This window comes from Labrus bergylta, chromosome 23 (genome assembly GCF_963930695.1).
Source record: "Labrus bergylta chromosome 23, fLabBer1.1, whole genome shotgun sequence".
NCBI lineage: Eukaryota > Metazoa > Chordata > Actinopteri > Labriformes > Labridae > Labrus > Labrus bergylta.
The window spans coordinates 17,425,277-17,448,524 of NC_089217.1; the positions used below are offsets into that span (position 1 = coordinate 17,425,277).

At 39.1% G+C, this 23,248-nt stretch overlaps 1 protein-coding gene across 1 annotated transcript; it reads right to left on the reverse strand.

Annotated features, from left to right (window-relative positions):
• Positions 1 to 12,761: 12,761 nt before the first annotated feature.
• On the reverse strand, positions 12,762 to 23,202 carry LOC110000602 (NXPE family member 3-like). The gene is made up of 6 exons (XM_065951632.1): positions 23,191 to 23,202; positions 20,602 to 21,141; positions 17,435 to 17,730; positions 17,180 to 17,250; positions 16,266 to 16,443; positions 12,762 to 16,170 (listed from the first exon to the last, which is right to left on the reverse strand). Exons 1-6 carry the CDS (start codon positions 23,200 to 23,202, stop codon positions 15,609 to 15,611), a joined length of 1,659 nt encoding a protein of 552 aa, XP_065807704.1. The 3' UTR covers positions 12,762 to 15,608.
• Between the last annotated feature and the right edge of the window lie 46 nt (positions 23,203 to 23,248).

A 23,248-nucleotide genomic window follows, 5' to 3' on the forward strand; every position in this document is an offset into this window, starting at 1 on the left:
TGTTCTGTTCCTTTGATCAGTCACATTTTTGTACCTTCTGAAGTCCAAACTTGCACACTTTTCTATTGAATAAATCTGATTGGTTAAAAATATTAGATATTTGGGTAGGCCTACTGATTTTTCATGAAGAGGTTGGTAGTGGGTCCTGAAGTTAGACCAGTTGAGAACCACTGGTGTAATGTTCTGTTCTATCAGGTTGCAGGAGGTTGATTGTAATCATCCTGTGTTTTATCTTAGTGAATGGATAACACACAAGAAAATACAATTATGGAGACACAAAAGTAATACACATAGGGCCTACTAGTCAGAAATATTTACCCCTTCTCTGCCTCATCCAGGTATTTCTCTTCTTCCTCTCTGTCTCTGTGTTTCTGTTCTTCCTCTCTGTCTCTGTGTTTCTCTTCTTCCTCTCTGTCTCTGTGTTTCTCTTCTTCCTCTCTGTCTCTGTGTTTCTCTTCATCCTCTCTGTCTCTGTATTCCTCTTCCTCTCTGTCTCTGTATTTCTCTTCATCCTCTCTGTCTCTGTATTTTTCTTCATCCTCTCTGTCTCTGTATTTCTCTTCTTCCTCTCTGTCTCTGTATTTCTCTTCCTCTCTGTCTCTGTATTTCTCTTCCTCTCTGTCTCTGTATTTCTCTTCTTCCTCTCTGTCTCTGTATTTCTCTTCTTCCTCTCTGTCTCTGTGTTTCTCTTCATCCTCTCTGTCTCTGTATTTCTCTTCCTCTCTGTCTCTGTATTTCTCTTCTTCCTCTCTGTCTCTGTATTTCTCTTCCTCTCTGTCTCTGTATTTCTCTGCTTCCTCTCTGTCTCTGTATTTCTCTTCATCCTCTCTGTCTCTGTATTTCTCTTCTTCTCTGTCTCTGTATTTCTCTTCTTCCTCTCTGTCTCTGTATTTCTCTTCTTCCTCTCTGTCTCTGTGTTTCTCTTCTTCCTCTCTGTCTCTGTGTTTCTCTTCTTCCTCTCTGTCTGTGTCATTACTAAAATAATCTTAATACAGCCAACTGTAATTTTCACATTTTCTTGCATTTGTTTGTTTTATAAAATAAATTACTTGAAGCTCCTCGTCCTCTCCACTGTTTAAGAACACAGACACACATGGTAACACACAATTGTTTTTATGCCTGTAAATGCTACCACAGGGTAGGAGTCAGATGAGACAATCGACAGCTTGTAAACAAACAGTCTGTTTTTAGAAACATTTTCTAAGCATATATTGACAATGAGTGATACAATACTTATACAGTCTTAGAATTTATCATCGCTTGAGCAGTGAGATTAAAGTCAAATACTTTAACCACACCACTATGGCTACTGTATCCATGATCTTGTTACTGGTTTGTTGTGTAACACGGTTTGTGTTTTGAATTCCCAGATAGTCCCACAAGTGCTCGATTGTAGACGGTTGCAGCTTGTCATGTTTTAATGTTTGGGTTATAATGCTACATTTAAATTCATAACAATGCATTATAATGTAAACCATTAAGGATAAAACATCCAGTTTTATAGTATCAACTATCATTTCATATCATATATCATATGAAGGCTAATTGCTGTTAAATGCAAACCACATATGAGGAACCACAAGTGTTTGTTTCTAGAGACTGCTGAGAAGAAAGTGAACCTGATGCTAAAGATGAAACTTTTCTCCCATGAACACTTGTTGATCAATTGTTCTGCTCATTAAGTGAGCCATGCCAGGTTCTTGTGTTTGAAGTGTAACTGGTATTTTTCCAGTTGGCTTCATGTCAAGCTTACTCCTGTTGGTTTCTCTAATTCTAGTTCACAATTATGTATAAATTGGAAACAGCACTATACACATCCCTTACAAGCTAGAAGCTCCTTCCAACTAACTTTTAAGAAATCCCTAAAAACTCACCTCTTCAACATCGTCAACCACTAACCAACTCTGTTCTCGTCCTCCTTCTCTTATATCATCTTTATTGTTTTCACTGTTTTGTTTTGTTGTTATTCTTTGTTAAGTGTCTTTAAGTACTTAGAAAAACGTTATTAAAGTCTAATACATTATTATTACTTTCTTACTTTCGTCTCAGTAGGCCTACTAACTTACAATAAAACGTTTACTGTCTTTAAAGGCACACCGGACATGAGAAAAAAATAATCCATTGAAAGTTTCTTGTCACCTGTCACAGATTTTTCAAAATAAAATATTAAATATCATTAAAATATTAGTGTCTTAATGCAATGTGAGCAGTCTGTGCCTTTAATTACCTCAAAAACTATACAGTAAAATATGCTAAAGATTCACAGGGACACAGCCAGGGACATGAGGAACAAAAACCAATTGAAAGTTTCTTGTCACCTATCACAGATTTTTCAAAATAAAAGATCAGAAATGACAAAAAATATCAAAGCGGCTTAATGCAATTCGAGCAGACTTTACCTTTAATTTTTAACAAACTACACAGTAAAATATGCTGACAATTCTCAGGACTAGAGACATGGAGACGAGGAACAACAATTGTCTTGTCTTAACTTTGTGTTTTTTTTCTGTCAGCCGTTATTATTGATGGTATCTTTTGCTGAAATACGCGGCCGCATTCATTCTTTTTGAGTGCTCCAAGCACCTGTACCGTAAACACCGGTATAGACAATTGTCATCTTTCAAGCGGTGGCTGGCTTGACCGAGGTTTTGCAAAGTTGTTAAAGTTTTAATGTATTTGGGCTAAAAGGTAAAAACTGGGATGTGATGAATGTTATAGATTTTAATATAAAGATTAATAGGATTTCTCGGAATGGCCAAAATATTATTCTGTTACACTTCTATGCCATTCTAAAATTACAAATTTAAATGAGGGGCCAAGGACCGCTGACATTGGCGCTACTGCAGGCCCACTCTGATGTTTAAGCTCTTTACTATGTTTTTAAGGCAGGGACAAACAATTCCTCCACCGTGATCAAAGTAAGGAGATTGAGAGTGCCTTAACTTTTTATCAAAGAATGGCTTTAAGTTTGTGTTTGTCTTGGTGTGTACCTGGTTGCTTTCCTCCAGTGCCATCATAATGCACGCCACCACCAGGTTAACCAGCACGAACTGGGCCATGATGACGAAGCTGATGAAGTATACCGGGGCGACCCACAACAGGTAGCTTGGACAGGCATTGACATCGACAGGACATTCCCTCAACGTGTCCTGAAAAAAAACACAATCAGCATGTAGAGAAGACACATGGTCAAATATTGTACAAAGTGTCAGCTGGGTGTTGGACAGTAAAAAGAGATGACCATGCCATCAAGAGGTTGGGGGATTAGCTAGGTCTGTATGACACAAGCCTGAAAGGTATAGACTGTTTTTTGATCTCTCATCTAAAGTTTTCTCTTCCACTCGCTCGTACAGAGCAGCAGTTAGATTCAAGATCCCAAATAAACCCCCTGACATGTTGGCACAACCCTGCAGGAGGGTGACAGGAGAAGTTGATTTGAATCAGCTGAAAATGACACCTTAACAATCCTCTCTCTGCTCTCTGTGTGTGTGTGTGTGTGTGTGTGTGTGTGTGTGTGTGTGTGTGTGTGTGTGTGTGTGTGTGTGTGTGTGTGTGTGTGTGTGTGTGTGTGTGTGTGTGTGTGTGTGTGTGTGTGTGTGTGTGTGTGTGTGTGTGTGTGTGTGTGTGTGTGTGTGTGTGTGTGTGTGTGTGTGTGTATGTATCTGGTCAAACAGACACACATACCTGCTGCTCTATGATGTAGGTTACAACAAGAGGGCAGACAATGTCTCAGCATGTCTCTCTGGTCTTTACATATTTGATTATGGAATATAGCTGGGTGCCTACCTTGAGGATCCCGTTCCAATTGTTGCCTGTGTACACCTGGTCGAGTGTGAGGAGCGCTTTGCCAAAGTTCTTAAAGTTGGTGTGTTCATTCAAACCCAGGCACGGATTATCTTAAAGTTGGTGTGTTCATTCAAACCCAGGCACGGATTATCATCGGTGCATTCTGATATACACAGAGGAAAACTTTTGAGTTAGCAGATAATTCATCCCCCAACATGAAATGTTCAAACTACATCAGCTTTCATTTCAGCACAACCACGGCCATCTGTCAGGATCTTTGTCAGGATGTTGTCCTGACAAAGAGATGTTGTCCCCCCCCCCACCAGGAACACACCAGAGAAGACGTAGAGGGACGCATCGAGGATCAATCGCTCCTAAAGGTCAGCGTTAAAAAAAAATCTGTTTTGAATTTGGGGAAATTCCTCTTTACATGTCAGTCTGTGGTGTCGCTGTAATAGCCTCACAACTCATAACTAACTATGAGGATGCCGTGTGGAAGAGAACATGCTAGATAAGCATTACCATGAAAGGGTGTGACATGAAAACTCTTCAGAGATTGACTGTATGCCTAAAGGTTTACTCTCCACTTGGGCACAGGTAATTGTAGGTTATATATCCAGTCGTTGTGTCTCACCGTGCTTATAGGGTCTATTCCAGGCCTATCCATAGCAATGGTGACACAGCTTAGAAGAATGAAGATCAGGATCACTTGGTTGAACAAGCTCTGTGAGATAACGCGCTGGAAAATCTTACGGAACCTAAAAAACAAAGACGTGCAAATTCAAAGTCATTATCAGTTGAACTAGGTACGGAAAGGTCCATTGGAAGGTGCGATGGGTCGACCAGCCTGACTTTGGACAATTTTTAGATTTTATTTATGAGGTTTTAAATGTATGCATTTAAATATCATCCTATAAAGTTTTCAGAATTTTCTTTTTAATTGGTTTGGAGTACGATTGGTGGTTGCCTGGGGCAGAGGGACCGTGAGAGAGTTTTCCTGTCTAGATTGTTTGATGGATAATAAAGAAAGATAGTTGCCTGATGGGTTTTTCGCTCTCACACTCCAGAACAAATAAAATTTTACTATATTGCTAAGGTTAAGCATGGACAGAACTGATTCTTATGAAGCAAATCAACATAATTGTATCTTTTTCTTGTTTGCGAGACTGTTGTCTCGAAGGGGGGAATGAAGTGTCTGACATATCTGGAAATTAGGTCAGCTCTGTTTCTTATTAAGAATGTGCAAAACTACAGTTTGTAGTAATTATATTTGAGACCAGTGATGTTTTTTGAGTTATCCCGAAATCCTAAATCTACGACAGGAGCCCTGTCAGTGGAATGTGTACAATGGGGCCCCTGTGTCCAGAGAGTTGCCCAGGGACATCTGGACAAGAGATTGTATCTGTGACCTGTGTTGTCCTCTGAGTTTATGACAGACATATATCTAATACAGAAACCCCCGCAGTTGTAGTAAGAGGGGTGTCCTGAAAACAAACAGATGTCCCCATGTTGTTCTCCTGTGGGGTGTGTCCATAAATACCAGAGTTTCTGTGTGTTCGGGGGAGATCACTTTTGGCTGTGTCACTCCCAGGTCGAACCATGGCGAGCCTGGCGATGCTGTAACTTGTTTGTCAATAAAATGATCATTATGTAAGCAAGTCAGTGTCAACGGAGAATTTCTTCATCATCAAACATATCAACAACAAGGGAATCCACATCAAATGTAAGTAAATGTAATAGTTTATCGGTGCTAATTATAATTTCTAGAGGTAAATGTATATCCCTTTGATGTTAATGAAGACCAATTAAGATGATGTGAGTTGATGCAGCCACGGTTTTTAGCCTCTGCTCTGCTTTATGTTGATTGTTTAGTGCACCTTTCTTTCATTATTTCTCATGTTAAGCATGTTTTTGATTGATTGATTTATTAAATTTATTTCAGACATATCAAATCAAATCAAACATATAAAAAATACAAAACAAAATGAAAAGCACAAAAATACAATAAACAAAAAACAATGTTCAAATTATTTCACAAAAAAAGAAAAAGAAAATTACATATATTCAATTGATATGCCTGAAAAGGAGTAGGAAGAAGTATAAAACTTATTTAAATCTACCCCTTATTTATTAAATTAACTTCTTGTGTTCCTTATAATCTCTCTATATATACAATCTATCCATATACAATTTGCTATATTATATTTATGATACCATATTTGATATTTACAATCCAATGATTTTCAATACATATATACAACTTGATGTACTATGAATTTTTATAATTTATGTATTTATACAATCCATATATCTATATCTATATATACATATCTATTTGTACAATTTGATGTACTATATTTACATTTTGTATATTTATACAATCCTTATATCTATACCGTATGTTTACAATTATACATTTGATACAATCTATATCTATATCTATATATAGATATATATATATATACAATTTGATATAGGCTACTATATGTAAAATTTACATATATATAGTATACATTAACATACACCTGTGTATAGAAAACTTGTAAACCCAATTATTATTGTTATTGGGTGTATTGTACATGTAATGTAGCAATAATATTTTACACGTGATTTGGTTGCAACAGACAGTTAACACATTCATACACTTGTGTTTTATTAGGAGTAGGTCATTTAGTTTAATATTCTGAAAGGAATGACTGAGTTTAACACTTTGTATATGTTTCTCTTGTTTATTTCCATTTTCAGAAACCACACACACTCACAAGCACCCATACACACACACTCACAAGCACCCATACACAGATATGAAGAGAGATACATTCACACATTCATGTAAATATGTTTGAACACCTTGTCAAGCAGCAAGTTAAATAAACCGTTATAACTGGAACCTGTGACTCCTGCGTGATTTAATCAGTCACACCAGTGGTGGTTGGATTTTTCCGGAACCCAAGTTTTGAGAGAAGCCTCAGTCAGCTGATCTTTCTTTTAATATAACTTTTTGTTTTGGCAAAATCACAATCACGATTTCACCAGAAACGTTTTTCCCTCAATTTGATCAATATTTATGCACAACGCGAAGGTTTTCTGCACCACAATGAAATTATGATTGAATAATGTTTCCTAGTTTTGTGTTCATCAGGAAAGAGCATTGATGCATTCATTTAAAAATATAACAAAAAACACGAGTTCAAGTTCTTGTGAATCTGTGCTATTTCAGCCCTGCATAATTTCTACAGCTATAGCTTCATATAGGCTAAGCAGACTTTGTTTGTAGACTGTGTTGTTTTGTATGACATTATTGGACTAACTTTAGTTTAGTTTATATTTAATCAAACATAATACAGAATGTGTTCTTTCTGTGACACATGATCAAAGTAAGTTTTACTGAAAGAAGAGTTTAATTCATAGAGGGGGCGAGACATCGTTGATTGACAGACAGACAGTCACCATGGTTACTCACTTTCACCTGCCTGCTGCTTTGTAACATTGTTTAGCCTAATCCCTATAAATTTGGTTATCACAACAGGTGACCTTTGGGTGGAGGGGCTTGATAGTAACTTTTAAAAACCGAGAGAGAGCAGTATACACTGACAGCAATATATTTTACACCGGGGTTATATCTCCCATCACTGACTCTCTTTCCGGCTCGTTAAATGGTTTCTTGTGTCGCTTTCCGAGATGTAAACTTAACTGTGCAAACTATGCAGATAAGTTAACTGTTGCTCACAGTGTGTGTTTGGAAAAATATCAGAACAGTTGCATATAACCGGGATGGAGTAGTTTTTACAGACTTAGCCTACTCTTAAGTTTCTTTTTCGCAGAAGCGGAGGGAGAGAAGCGTCTGTGTAAACTGCAGCATGATAGAATAAACACATTAGCCCGGTTCTACGATCTCTCTGCTTTGGCAGATCGTCAGCACGTTAAAATTCTTCACGATCTAAAAATAATGATAATAATAATATATTTTATTTATAAGATACATAGATAGATAGAAGCTTTATTGTCATTGTATAAAAAAACACAACAAAACTTTGTTTGCAGCAATCCTGTACAGCAGTGTTTGCAAAATAGGTTAATAATAATATTTATAGTTATGTATATTTGAGTAAATGATGAGTGAGTAGATAATAAACAGTGTGGTGGCTGAATGAATATCCAAGTATTTATGTGCAGTGCCTGGGTAAGTGGACATATATAGAGAGATATAGGACGAATAAGTTATATTGCAGTTATATTATATATAATAAATATGTATAGTTATTATTGTACAGTGAATGAATGAATAAATACAAGAGATATAATAAATAAAACAGATATAGAGCAGTGATTGAATAAATAAATAGACAGTTAAAGTGCAGTGACTGAGTAAATCAATAAACAACAGTTTTAAAGCAGTGTATCAAAAGTTATTGCACAAGAAAGTAGTGGACAGTTCGCAGCAGTAAGGTAATTATTGCACAGTTTATGGGTTAAGGAGTTTGTCCACAGCTCTGGGATAGAAGCTGTTTCTTAGTCTGTTTGTTCGTGTTCGGATGGTCCTGAGTCTGCCTGAGGGAAGGGTGTGTCCATTGCTGGGCTTTCTTTATTATGTGTGAGGTGTTCAGGATCCAGCTCAGAGTCCTCTGAGAGGTGAACTCCCAGGAACTTGAAGTTGGCGACACGTTCCACCTCTTCCTGGTTTATGTGCAGACTGTTGTGGAGTGTTTTTTGTTTTTTTCGGTAATCGATAATTATATCCTTGGTTTTCTTTGTGTTGAGTTGCAGGTTGTTGTTTTCACACAACACAGAGAACGTTTGGACCTCCTCTCTGTAGGCCGCCTCGTTGTTTTTGGAGATCAGTCCTACAATGGTGGTGTCGCCTGCAAATTTGAAGAAGGTGTTGGAGGTGGGTGTGCAGTCATGGGTGTACAGGGAGTAGAGGATTGGACTGAGGACGCAGCCCTAGGGTACACCGGTGTTGAAGATGATGGTGGAGGAGATGCTGTCTCCCAGCCTGACATGTTGAGGTCTGTTGGTTAGAAAGTCATGGATCCACAGACGGAGTTCCTAACTGCAGTATGTGCAGTTTGCTGACCAGTTTGCTGAGCTGGATGGAGTTGAATGCAGAGCTGAAGTCGTAGGTGTTAGGATGTTCCAGGTGGGTGAGGGCAGTGTGCAGTGCGAGTGAGATGGCGTCGTCTGTGGATCTGTTGACCTTGTAAGTGAACTGGTGTTGATCAAAACCAGAGGGAATTGCAGGATTTGATGTGTGACGGTACCAGTCTCTCCATGCATTTCATGATTACTGGAGTCAGGGCAACTACCGGAAATCATTGAGGCTTGAGATTGCCGATGTTTTGGGCACTGGGACAATTGTTGCTGTTTTCAGGCAGGTGGGGACTGTGGCTTGTTGTAGTGACTTGTTGAAGATTGGTGTGAAGACTGCAGCAAGCTGGTCTGCACAAGCCTTCAGCGCTCGTCCAGGGACTCCGTCTGGCCCTGCTGCTTTGCTGCAGTCTATGCTGAGGAGGGTCCCCTTCGCCTGACGAGTCTGCAGGATGAGTGGCTGGTCGATCGCTGTGTGTGTGTGTGTGTGTGTGGGGGGGGGGGGTTTCTTTGTTAGAGTTGTCCTCAAAGCGAGCAAAGAATGACTTGAGCTGGTCTGGGAGGGAGGTGTAGATGGGGGTGGGGGTGTTGTGGCTTTGTTTGTAGTTTGTAATGTTCCTGATGCCTTTCCACATTGAGCGGTGGTTGTTGTCATTGAAGTTGTCCTCAATCTGCTGCTTGTATTGTAATTTAGCAGTTTTGATGCCCCTGTTTAAGTCTGCTCTTGCTCTGCTGTATGCTTCCCTGTCCCTTGACCTGAATGCTGCATTCCTGGCTTTGAGCAGCACTCCCACGCTGTTGTTGAACCAGGGTTTTTGGTTGGGAAATACTTTGACCTGCTTCTTCGTGTTCACATTGTCCATGCAGAAGTTAATGTAAGACAGTATTGATGAGGTGTGGAGCTTGATGTCTGGTTCCTCAAAGAGCTCCCACATGGTGTCCTCGAAGCAGACCTGGAGTGCAGAAGAGGCCTCCTCACTCCAGACCTGCACTGTCTTTATTGTGGGTTTTGATCTGCTGATGAGGGGTTTGTAGGCTGGTGTCAGGAACAGGGATAGGTGATCAGATTGTCCAAGATGGGGGGATGAGTGTGCCCTATATGCACCAGGGATGTTTGTAAATACCTGGTCAAGTGTCCTGCTGGTCATTGTTGTAATGTCCACATTTAGTAAAATCTTGGCATTACAGATTTAGGATTGGAGTGATTGAAGTCTTCTACCACAATAAAGATGCCATCTGGGTGTTTCTTTTGCTCTCTGGTGATGTTGTCATGCAGTATGCTCATGGCTAGTTTGGCGTTAGCCCGGGGGTGAACATATACTGCTGCGATGAACACTGCGGTGAATTCTCTTGGCATGTGAAAGGGTCTGCATCTGAGCATTAAAAACTCCAGATTGGGCAGCAGAGTCTCTGGGTTACGGTTACAAACAGACACCTCCTTACTCAACATGATGAGAGCATATGTTGAAAGATTGAGAATGACATCTGAACTACAGGAATGTGGTCTCTCAACATGGTTCGTTTGACTATAGTGAAAGGTGAGACTGTAAGTAATTAAACCTCTTTTTAAAAAGCCTACTCTTGATTCAATAACATTAGCTAACTATAGACTTATATCTAACCTTCCTTTTATCTCAATTAAATGACTTTACATCTACTGGAATATTTCTGATTTTGCATTTGGATCATCATTTGTTTTTTGGGCCCTTAAGTGTCCCCTGAACTGGAGATCATGAATTGATATATGTGCTGAAAATTTCTGTAATGAGAGGTTGTTTAATAAAAGATCTTTGAGTCATTCAGTTGTATTTGTTGGCATTTTATTATTCCTTTTGCAAATAGGAAGAGCAAATGTACAGATTGAAAGATAAGTCTGCAGCAAAGCCCAGAGAAGGGCAGATAAAAAAGAAACACCTGATAAGGACAGTTCTCGGTGCGGACCCAGGGAGGATCTGTAATTATAATCTTCGTGTGCATCACTAACAGTCTAGTACATTTCCAGGAGGCACATACATTTCCTGTTACATTTGTTTTTTAGAATTGCATGTTTAGGCTTTTTTTGTTTTGATGTGTGTGCTCTCAACCAGGAACTTGATGTTTATTTGTTGATTCAGAGCTCACGTCATAATGATGATTGGTTGCAGGCTTGTAGCCACTGATGCTGGGTGCAGCCCAACTCAAATAGTGGGTTTACACTTTTCTCTTGAAGCAAAGAAATCAAAATAAACCCTTAAATTAACCTCAGATCATTTACTAAACCAAATTAACTTTCAATAATTAAGTGATATTGCACCAGTAACTTAAATATAAAAGAAAGAAAGAAAACATTTCTCAGAATTAAAACCCCTTCAGTTGGTCTGCCCCAGTGATGTCAGCGATGACCTCATCAATCTGAAATTGTCAACTCCCTATTGGAAAAAGAGGTCAAAGAAGAATTCATGATCAGTCCATTTGACAATCCCCCATTTCCAGTATTCAGAGTCAGTCATAGCCACCAGGAAATACTATGTAAAATAGAGGCCCACAAAGCTCACACATTCCATCAACAGTGTCATTTCTTGTCCTGACTTCTCTATTCAATATGCATCTTTTATCACACCCCCTCAAACACGGAAATCCAGTTGGAAAGTCAATATGAAATGTTCAGTCTACATGGTACTATGCAACCCTGCTGGATTTCCACCTACCTGGGCTTCTCCACCGAACCCTGCGGGGGGCCTTTTCCCGTCCCACTACGCACCGTTTGAAGCCGAACTACACTCTGGCTTTGCGGTGATCTGCAGCAAATCATTCTCCCTCACCTGCTTCCTTGCAGTGAGCGGATCCTGCATCACTAGTGATGGAGCCGAACACCTTGGTTATTGGTGATTCCATAGTGGGGCATGTCAGGAGAAGATCAGCTGTGACATACTGTTTTCAAGGCGCAATGGTGTTGGACATACTGGATAGGATCCCTAGTCTCTTGGCAAAACACCCACGCGTTACGAACATCATCTTACAGATCGGCTGCAATGATGTTTCAAAGCGATCTTCAGAAATATTAAAATATGACTTTAACAGACTCCTTCGCTTGCTGGATTCATGTGGCAGGCGTGTTTTTGTCTCCGGCCCCATTCCTCCACTAGGCCGAGGTGCCGGTCGTTTTTGCCGCATCCTCAGTCTCCACACATGGCTGCAGTCTACCTGGGCAGTCCATAATAGTCCTGCTTTCATTGATCATTTTAACCTCTTTTGGAATCACCCCTCCTTTTATGGGAGAGATGGAATACATCCTTGAAGTTTGGGTGTACATACTTTGACACACAACATGATTTTTACAGTCTCAACCCCATCCTGAAAAATGCTCACCACCTCCCTCATGTGGCATTCTCTGTCAACTACCAGCTGTTAGCCCTACAGCCCCTCGGATCTGTGCCTTAGTCCCTATAGAGACCACCCCCTCTAGCCACCAAAGTATCCCTGTGGAATTGGCTCTCTTGTACGTAAGGTCTCTCTCCTAAAAAGATTTCATTCTGAACGATCTTATTTCCTACAAGAATCTAGACATTTTATTTTTAACTGAGACCTGGCTGTTACCTGGCGACCACAGTCAGATGCTTGAGCTATGTCCTACTAATTACAACTAAAAATTGTTTTAATTGTTGCCCTATTTCAACAGATACATTCTCTAGCTTTGAGGCCTGAATGTTTAAAATCTGCTGCACTTCACCCATCCTCTTCCTAATGATCTACCACCCGCCTGGACACACTGGTAGTTTTTTGTTTTGTTTTGTTTTTTAACTTGAGCTTTATTTCAAAGTTGCTTTGTTCATTTCAATCATATCAAGTACATGTACAAAACAAACAAAATATGGGTTATACAGCAGGTGGAAAAACAAAACATAAGACACTGATAATCTTTTATCTGGTCAGTCCATAAATGTACCACATGCACAGGTATCTCTCAAAACTTCAATTCAGCCAATACTTAATACCCCAAATGTTTAAGCATATGTTTCCTCATATTCTTTACTTCCTCTGTCCAACACCTATTGCATGTAGAAAGTACATTCCCAGTGCCCATCTAATGGAGTTATGCAGTTGTGATCTTAATCTATCTTGGCAAATGAAGTAGTACCGGTTCCCATTTATTTTTGAAAACATCTGTCTTTAGTTGAAGTCAGGCTGTTATGCTCTCCATCTCATTAACACTTTTTAACCTTTCCCTCCATTGTTGTACAGTAGGTGGCTTTACATTTCTCCACAACACCGTAATATTTTTTTGCAAAAAACAGCAACACTCAGAGTAAGTATGTCTGGTTTTTTTGTGTTTATTTCTTCTTGAGTGTTCCTAAGTATAAAAAAATGCTGGTTCTAATGACAAATCAAGCCCCAGAATTTTCTTGATCTCTGCCTGAATATCTCTCCAGTATTTATTTAATTTGGGACAATCCCAGATTTTATGAGTATGGTCTCCTATCTTCCCGCACTCTCTCCAGCAAAGCTCTGATGTGTTGCTGTATCTCGCCATCAAAGGAGGGGTTTTAAATATTCTCCTTCAGACTCCCTCCAGGTAGGACTGCTTGTTAGTTTATGCACAGAAAGACATGTCTTTTCCCACATTTCATCAGTAATAATAGTATTCATTTCAAATGCCCATTTCTGTTTCGTTTGTAAAGTGTCTCCTGTGTCCTTACCCTGAAACCATCTGTAGAGATGGGAAATCAGATTCTTTTTCAACACTCTTTCCATAGTCAACATAAAGATTCTTTCTAAACTCGATCTTACATACCAGCTCCTAGTCTTAATGCGTCTGTAGATAGTGTCGTAACTGGAGAAATCTTAAAGCAACCATCCCTAATAAACCAAATTCTCTCTGGAGGTGTTCGTAAGATGTCAATACTTCCCCTTGAAAGAGCTGATTAACGGTAGTTAAACCTTTGTCCGACCATTTTCTGAAGCCGTTAACAGTTTTAATAGGTAAAAATCCTGGAATAGCTACAATTTTAAATGCCCTGGATATAGAATTAAAAAGATGAAATTGTTTTTTTTATATCCAGCCAAGTCATTCATCGGGAATTTTATCCATTCATTCTCTATTTTTAACTTCTTTCAGTTCACTTGGCTTAGAAATGGAAGCTCCCCTAAAGGGATGTCTGGACATGAATTTTGTTCTATACTGACCAGGCCAGTAATAATATCGTTAGTTATCCATGCTATTAAGGTCTTCAGTTGTGCCGCCCAGTGGTAGTATTTGAGGTTAGGTAAATTAAGCCCCCCCCCCCCCCTTTTGCTTTGGTAGCAATAGTGTCTTAAGTCTTACTCTTGGTTTCTTGTTCTGCCATATTAACTTTGTTATCAGTTTTTCAAGGACGTTGAATATTGCCATAGGGACTCCGGGTCCAATGGTAGTTTTTTTAATGAATTTTCTGAACTTTTATCGTTTGCTGGCTTTGACAAACTTATTATTTTTTTAAAGATTTATTTTGGGCTTTTCGTGGCTTTAACGCAGAGAGAGGACAATGGATAGAGTCGGAAACCAGGGAGAGAGAGTGGGGAATAACATGCGGAAAGGGGCCACGGGTGGAAGCAAACCCAGGCCTACTGCTCGAGACGAGAGTCTCAATACATGGGATGCGCGCCCTAACCATTGCGCCACCAGCGCACCCCAAGACAAACTTATTATTGCTGGTGACTTTAATATCCATATTGATGATCCCTCTAATGGTCTTTCAACTGAGTTTTTAAAAATCACTGAGTCTTTTAACCTAGTACAGCATGTATCTGGGCCAACTCACAACAGGGGCCACACATTAGATTTTACTCTAGGTTTGGCCTTGGAAAACGTTTTTATCTCAGATCATTTGTGTGTCTACTTCAGCACTGTGTTTGATACTGCCCCAAAATACCCCAGCGGTACTATTTGTTCACGTATCTTTCATGAACATAGTGCTTCTAAATTTTCTAATTCTTTTTCCCTTGGCCAACTAAACCAAACTCTATCTTTACTATCTCAACACAGTGGCTTAGTTGACTTAGTTAATAGCTTTAGAAGTAGCGGCCGAAGCAACAGAGTCCGCTACACGATGCTATAATGAGAATATTTGACTTTAAATCAATGCTATGTGTAGTCCAATGGAATGACAACATCCACAAAAGAGCGGAGAACAATATACTGATGGACAGAAAACATAATGCAGCGTTTTAATTACGTGCACCGAGATCGTAGTGGTCACGTGCAGACACTTTATGCACTGTGTGGCAGTCACTGTATAAACGTCATTCTCTTCCCATTGGCTCGAGGTGAATTCTCTGGAGAATTTTCTGTAGCGTTCTCACATCAGCTCACTCGGACTTTCTGCGGGGAAAAATACTAGGGGTCTGCTCGGGGTAACTCCAGGTAAAGTCCGTGCGAAACATTTGGCTGTTTGTGTTCACATATAGCCTAAAGCCCCTCCGGGGCTCTGGAACTCCCTACCTGTAGAAATAAGCCTGGCAAACTGTTCCTATTTTGAAATCCTTGCTCCAAACACATTTTTATAAGTAGACCTTTTTAACGATTGATTAATAATTAATGTCCTGCTTTAATTAATTTAATACATTTTTATAACTCACCAATGTCTTATCCTGATTCTTTTGTGAAGCACTTTTCATGTATTTTTTATTTTGTTTGATTGAATGCATTCTGTAAAGCACTTTGTAACCTTGTTTAGATACGTGCTATATAAATAAAGTTATTATTATTAATAAATGCACTATTGGGGGCACATGTGGGACAATATAATGTTAATTATATTCTTAATGATGGGAGGAGGTGGGTGAATGTAGTGAGGCAGGTGGTGGGCCAGAACCATCTCCCAGGCATCCACCAGCTGAACATTAAGTCCTTTGAACACAGCTCTGACCACCTTGTCCTGTTGAATAGCATACCAGTCATTAAAGGCAAATATATAGGGGTTTGTACCTCTGAGATTTGGAGTCCTGATGACCACCAGCGTGTCTGGAGCCCTGTTTAACAGACGAATCACCGCCCTGCGGATGCCGTAAAGCCTTCTGATGTAGAATTGCATTGGGAAAGGAGTGAGGTGGGCCCAGATGCCAAAAATGACAACTGTGTTGGTGCCACCAACTACATCATCTATTTCATTGGCAATGTAACGCAGCTCACTGGTTGGGATATGGATGGAAACACTAAGAGGAGGACCGTGTAAGTGGAACTTCACCAAGATGTTTTTTGCATTGTCCCATATCATGAAAGGTCCTGATTTCTTCGGATTATTCCGGTTTATCTCCTTAGCATCTGAAAGTATGAAAAAAGGAGCAGATTAAGCTGTGAAATAAATACAATTAAACTGTTGCCTGAAATGAATGTGAATCAACTACCTGGAAGTGAAGCATCAAGGTACTCAAACCACTGCCTGATGGTGGAGTCTCCATACATGTGGACCACCTTTCCTTTCAGACACTGACTGATGGCAGAGGAGTTGTTGAATTGGTGGACTTCGGTGCCACCTAGTGATCGCCACACACCCTGGTAGTAATACCCAGAGAGTCCAGACTTCCCACTGCCTAGACTATCCATGGGTTGCTCTGAGAATTGTTGATCAAAATAAGCATTTAGTTATTAAATGATATTATTATTATTATTATTATGATATATGGTATTATTTGTCCACAGATCCCCTAAAAAGGCCAAAACAAGGTCTCTGCTTTACCTTACTCATTTTACTTTACACTAATGAGGACATTATACATATGTCACAAAAGCATTTGTAGTGGCAATTTTCATAAACAGTTTTTATCACTAAGTAGGAGCCAATCTGTTTCTTAATTCTGAAATATTTACTGTAAATTATATTCTTATTTCTTATGAATGTTGTGTTTTACTAGCATGAACTGAAATCAAAATTCTTAAATTAAATGGACCATGATTAAAATGGCTTCTACAGAGTTCTTTGATGTTTTTCAAAAGATTAAGTTTATGCTTTACTACAATATAGTGAGTGTATGTCTCGAATGCACATGTTTATTGTGGTTAAGGAAAATGCTACAAAATGCCTTTTATTTGATAATGTTAATTATTTAAAGTAATATATTTACAGATGTTAAGTGATTTGAGTTTTTTATTAGTACACTGGTACTGAGTTAATGAGATAAGCACTTGCAGCTCTTCCTCAGTTTTGTAGATAGACGCTGGTTTATTTTTATATATTTTTGCCTTACATGTATATCCGCTTGAATAGAGAGAATTAGGTTGTATGCATTTTTACCAAACCATTTTTATTTTCAAGGTCACATGGAGATTTTTTTAAAAGTTGTGCTTTACCTTTCCTTTGAGGCAGCACAGTGACATTGGCCGGTCCTGAAGCCTGAATGAAGACTTGCATGTTGACATTGCTGGGGGAAAAATCAAAGTGTTTTGATAGGTATCATCTTACACTATAAACATCTTAAGATTTTATCTTTGACTCCTGTAGTTACAAACACGACATTTCACCCCAGGAGATACATAATTTACACTTTGTTTATAGTCATTACATGTAAAACTAGATGCATCGTTTCTATTGCTGTGCTCCCTCACCTTTTGAAAAGGTTCGCCTCATTAGCCTTGAGTTTTATACGCATTCCTCCATTCATGTGGTTCATCCTGGTATCACAGCTCAGTTCCTTTGGCTTGTAGCAGAACCACGGGTCACCAGTATGGAGGTCAGTGTAGTTGCACTGTGGCTGGTTGGTTTGACGTAGACAAATATTACAGATGGTAGTTTCAGAGACTGAACCTGAGCGGAAGAGGCTCTTTAAGATAGTCCTATCAGGCTGTTCTCTGTTTAGCCTACGGAGGACTGTGATAGCCTCGCTTGAGTGGACAAGCGTCACCTGATAAAACAAAGAACAAGAGTTTAAAGTTCTAGCATACAAGTCATGCCTACTAATTATTAATTGAATAATTTAATTAAAATTGAAAACAAAGTTGTATTTTTGGTGTCAGCTAACTGAAGTTGTTCATGTATTTTAAATTAGAAGCTTAAGAGACATTGATGCAAATGGTCAACTCCCCACTAGCTGGCCAGTAGAACTTGTTTACATCAACATGTATATTTTTGGACCTGTCTCGTCTTAATTGGATAGGACAGCTGACAACAACAGGAAATGTTGGGAGAAGAGAGTTGGGGATGACTTCTAGCAAAGGGCAAAGATCAGATTTGAACCCCATGCCGCAGCAAAGGGGACTTTACCCGATGTAAATTGGGTGCACATCATACCCAATAGGCTATTGGAACCCCCATAGAATTTGTTTTCTTACAATTATAGACACTCCACTTGTCTGTGGAGTAAAGCATTCAACAATCCTCACACCATTCTCTGGCCCACAGGAAACATTTTTACATACAGTCACATCAATTGACTAACATTTGCATGAAAATAGCTCCAAAAGGATCCAACAACACCAACCTCTTTAGTTCAGTAATTCAACTCAACAAAAAGGTTAATTAAAGTGTTCTACTGATGTCTTATGTAAAGGTAGAGTCAGTGGCATTGTTTGTTGCAGCTTGTGAACACAACATCCCAGAAAACCAAAACATTAAAATGCAGGCAAAGGACAGGGTGTCTGGAGACACAGTCACCACTACAGATGTATGGAGGCCCACTCAAGTGATGATTGAGTTGCATTACTTTTGTCTAAAGTCTATATTTTATTTTTCAGGTAAAAGCTACTGTCTTAATAACGTTTAACCGTTGTGGTAAATACATTTCCTCAATGTTAAGTTTTCCAGAATAGAAGAAGAAAATAACATTTTGTAAGACTGCTTGTAGACGCTTCACTCATCACTGTGACCTGTACACTAACTCAGATTGGCCATCTTTGAAGGTGCGCAGGCATATACACTAGCTGAAGCTTATTTATAAAGCTCTTCTATGAAGGTAGATATGTTGCAAATCAGAAGAGCTCACATCACATTCTACAAGCTCTCCTATTTTGCAACATATCTACCTTCATACCCTTCTTGGTTTTGTGCCTTCTTATCTATGTTCATACCTTCAAAGAACCAGAAGCCACTATGCCTTGTGTTCCTGTGATGTCTTTAAACTGTCTGTGCCTCGTGTCCGCACTGAGCTCGGGAAAAGACCGTTTAGTTTTGCTGCTCCCACTGCATGGAACTTTCTCCAAAATGACTTGAAAATGGCAGAGCTCTTGAAGCCTTTGGCTCGATCTTAAAAGATAAAAAATGCGAGACAATTGGACAGTACCTGTGTTTCTGAATTGTTCTCTGACAAGATTCTGCACTTTATCTGTAAATCAATTTGCACATTGTTACAGTTTTTTCCAATTGCTAACACATTAAAATGATATGCATAGCACAATTATTTAAACTGACACACAGAGAGCAAAACCTCTTCTCAAGTCTCCAAAAGTCTAAACACATTTTCTGCAATTCAAAATGGCACTTTTTAAATGCACTGACCACGTTTCTCTGCATAAGACACAACAATCTGACATGAAGTCACAAGTTTGCCATTTCAAAACACTGCCATTCAAAATGACACTACATGAGCTAATTGGCCAATATATGTGCCACCTGGCCAAACACCTCAGTGGTTAACTGTTATCACTTCAATCAGGAAGTTAGAACTATGAAAAGACCACAGGTGAGCACCTTTTTACAACAATGGAAGACGTTGAAGAGAGGGGAAGAGGGAGGGTGAGAATGAGAGGGGGAGGAAGAGTGAGAGGTAGGGGTAGAGCTGGTAGAGGAGTTCATGGCCAAAGAAGACAACAACTTTCAAATGAAATCAGAGCAACCTTAGTTGATCGTGTCATCAACCATGGGCTGACAATGCGAGAGGCTGGACAGAGAGTGCAGCCCAACTTGAGCCGTTTTACTGTACTGGTATATGTAGCACTGACTTGTTTTGTGAAAAATAAAAAAATAAATGTTTCAACAGCATGTGTGTGTATCTGCAAATATTTCTGTGCATGTGAACAATCTGAAGAATTTTCTACAATTTGAACTATTTTAGTATTATGGCAAAGAATACTAAAGATGAGAGTGCTTTTCATTATGCCCAACAGTGTGTAGTTGGTTAGACAAAAATCTGGTAATATGAATGAAGTGTGTGCCATTTGGTGCAAAAGTTTGATTTTGATAATGCTATATGTAGTTTTGGTTGCAGTGCTTCATTTTGCAGGATATATGAGGTATTTTGCAGTTTGGGTGTGTGGTTTTGTGAACTGTGTTAAGTATTTTGATAAAACCAGCCTAGTTTGCAAAATTGTGTTTCAGCAATTGGAAAAAACTGTAATTGTTGTTCTCTCTTAACTTATTGTTTGTAAACTGTCTCTTTATCATGTAATGCTTTTTATGACGTGTGCTGCTGCCCTCTTGGCCAGGTCACCAGGTTGTGAAAGAGATCCTGATCTCAATGGGTTATTTATCGGGTTAAATAAAGGTTCAATAAAAATAAAAGTACATGTTTATTTGTGTGGGCATTTTGACAACGGGATTAAAGGTGAATGACTCATTAGAGACCGTCAGAAGAGGCAATTGGAGGAACTGCAGTTTTTAAAACTTCCACAATGTCTTTTCTTTTTTCTTACTTTTTATGTTGTTGTTTGTTGGCAAAAGTAAGTCAGGGGGAATGGGTTATATTTCATGAATTAAATGACCTACAGGACATTGCATTAGGTAATTATTTAGTCATCACTTATTGTACATTAACATTTAAGGATATAGCCTTGAACGTTACCTCAACCTGTGCACTTCCTTCCCAGAGTAAAGGGAATACAGCAGAGTAGGAGCCATTAAGGAGATCCACCACTCGTCCAGCCACACCTGCTTCAAGTGCCCTGTTGTGCAAACGGGCAACAATTGCATCTCCTCCAGACTTCTTGGGGTTACCTTGGAAGTCGTACATTTTTATCATAACTTCCAGCTGGTCTCCTACATGCCGCTCGTCTCCAACCCCCCCTGGGAGAATGATGAAGGTGCTGTGGGCGGCGTTACTTGTCTGATTCAATGAAAAAGGAGCTGGCAGAGGAGGAGTTTCAGGCCAAGCAATGGACTCCAATATGAGACGTTCCTCCTCAGCTTCTGCAGAAGACAGTGGCTTGAAGGTGCAGAAGTTGTCAGGCACTGGAGGAGCAGTGTGGGGAGCAGTGGGAGGAGCAGTGTGGGGAGCAGTGGGAGGAGCAGTGTGGGGAGCAGTGGGAGGAGCAGTGTGGGGAGCAGTGGGCTGAGTAGAGGTCACTTTCTTGTTGATGATGGCAGAGTTTTCTTTATAATTTTGCTGGCAAGGAGTTGAAAAAGAAGGATGGTGACAAAGATGCATTGAACAAATTTACTAAAATAAAATAAACAAAAAAAAAGATGGAATATTTGTCCAAATAAATTTGTATTATTAATAACTGTTTATTTTTAAAACTTTTATCTGCCGGAAGTCACTTGGGAATTATTCTTAACTTGACCTAAGGACAATAGTCATTTACATTTCTTGATCTTACAGCATGCTCTCCCCTTATGAACATTTAATTTACAAATGTTCTCTTATTTACTCTTTTTAATGATGAAATTGTGTTTTAATTTTTTCCAATTATATATTGTCTACTTTTCCCTCTCAAAGTTAGGTGTTTCTGTATCTGGCGCATTATTAATTTAATTGCGGATTATAGACATTTTATAAGACCAGGCCGATACACTGAGGGCCACTCTATAAAATACTGAAGTAATATCCACTGCAATGATCTCAACATGGGAAAGAATTGGGACAGAATTGCTCGGGATCTAATATGATGATGTCAGGGGACAAGAAAACAAAGGATCCTTTCTTCTGCCCCTTCATCAACTCCATTTGCCATTGTATGAGTAATTGCACTGCTAGATAACTGTCAGTCTGAGTGAGACAACAACTAGCAAGATGTGTGAGTCACTTGAGATAACAGAGTGCCACCAAGATGTCACTCTGTGAATTATGTGATTCTGCACATCTTTCTATCAAACCAGGAGTGTACAGGAAAGGCACAATATGTCACATTTTATTATGCTCTTTACACTAAAATATCTAAATTAATAAAAAATTGACTAAGCTTGTGTTGTAATAACTTTATTTCTATAGTTATGGACTAAGCCTATATGTTATATATTTGTCACATCTACAATCTAACAACACCCACTGCCCCCCTACACTTAGTCCGATCACTGTCCACTTATATCTCTATTCTACAGCATCTATTTTGTATTTTAACTTTAGTATTTAATTTGGTATTTTATATTTTTTGTTCTATTTTTTTAGCCTTCTTTGCACTGTCGTTATGCTCCTGCTCTCGGTGCCTTTGAATTGCCCCCAGGGGAAAAATAAAGTTTCTTGAAATTAATAGAATTGAATTTATCCTGCTTCATGGAATACCCATCTGGTCCTCACAGTTATGACATCATTACCCTCCTGATGTCACTTGTTGATGAATAGCCTACCCGTCTCCTCAATACAAACTCTTTTAATCAGGACTTTAGCTTTCGTAGCGTAGAGCAGGGTGTTCCTAAACATTTCAGCTTGGGACCCTCAAAATAACTGTGCTGGAGACTGGGGCGCCCCACTGTCCATATTTTAGTAATTCATTGTAAGGCTAGAAGCAGAACCCAAGTAATCTCCATGTATAAATATAACGGGCCCATATTATGCCCTTTTTGGGGTTCGTATATTTAATCTATGTCCCTATGTTCACAATAGCTAAAGTTCGAAAAAAGTGTCTGTTTTCATGTACTGCCACTCCATGTACCGGCTCGCTTCTGACTCTCTCTCCAAGGCTCTGAAGTTCCCACGTTCAGAGCCACAACCTTTGCCACGAAGGCATGAGCATGATGTTTCAGTGTTGTAGGTATTTATTTTGCAGCCTTTTCAGATGTAATGTGTGTAATATATGCTAATCGGTAGCTAACGCAATAGCTTCATTGCATTGTTTATGTATATGCTGTGTTTATGTATAAAGTGTGGAAACTGCAGCTAAATGCTTACCGAAGCAAACACCGTATGCTGCAGAATACCATGATAACTTACAACAAGAACATAGCAACAGTAACACACACCTTATGTTTGTATCAAGTCTCTTAATCAGAAAAACTCTCACTGTTATTGTGTTGAAAAATACGTTAGCCTCTTCCAATTTAACTGACTGGAGCTACCAGCATATTTCCCTAATCCAAAAATATATATCTTACTCGTAGCTTTACAAAGTTTGGCTTGATTACAATATGATTATTGGCCACAAATGTGTTCTGTACAATACATTTTTTTATTGTATTTACATTAGTAGTGTATGTTGTTTATTTTCCAGCGACTCACCTTGTTCTGCATTATAAATCACCTCCTTGATGTGATTAAAAATTCAATGAGCAATTGT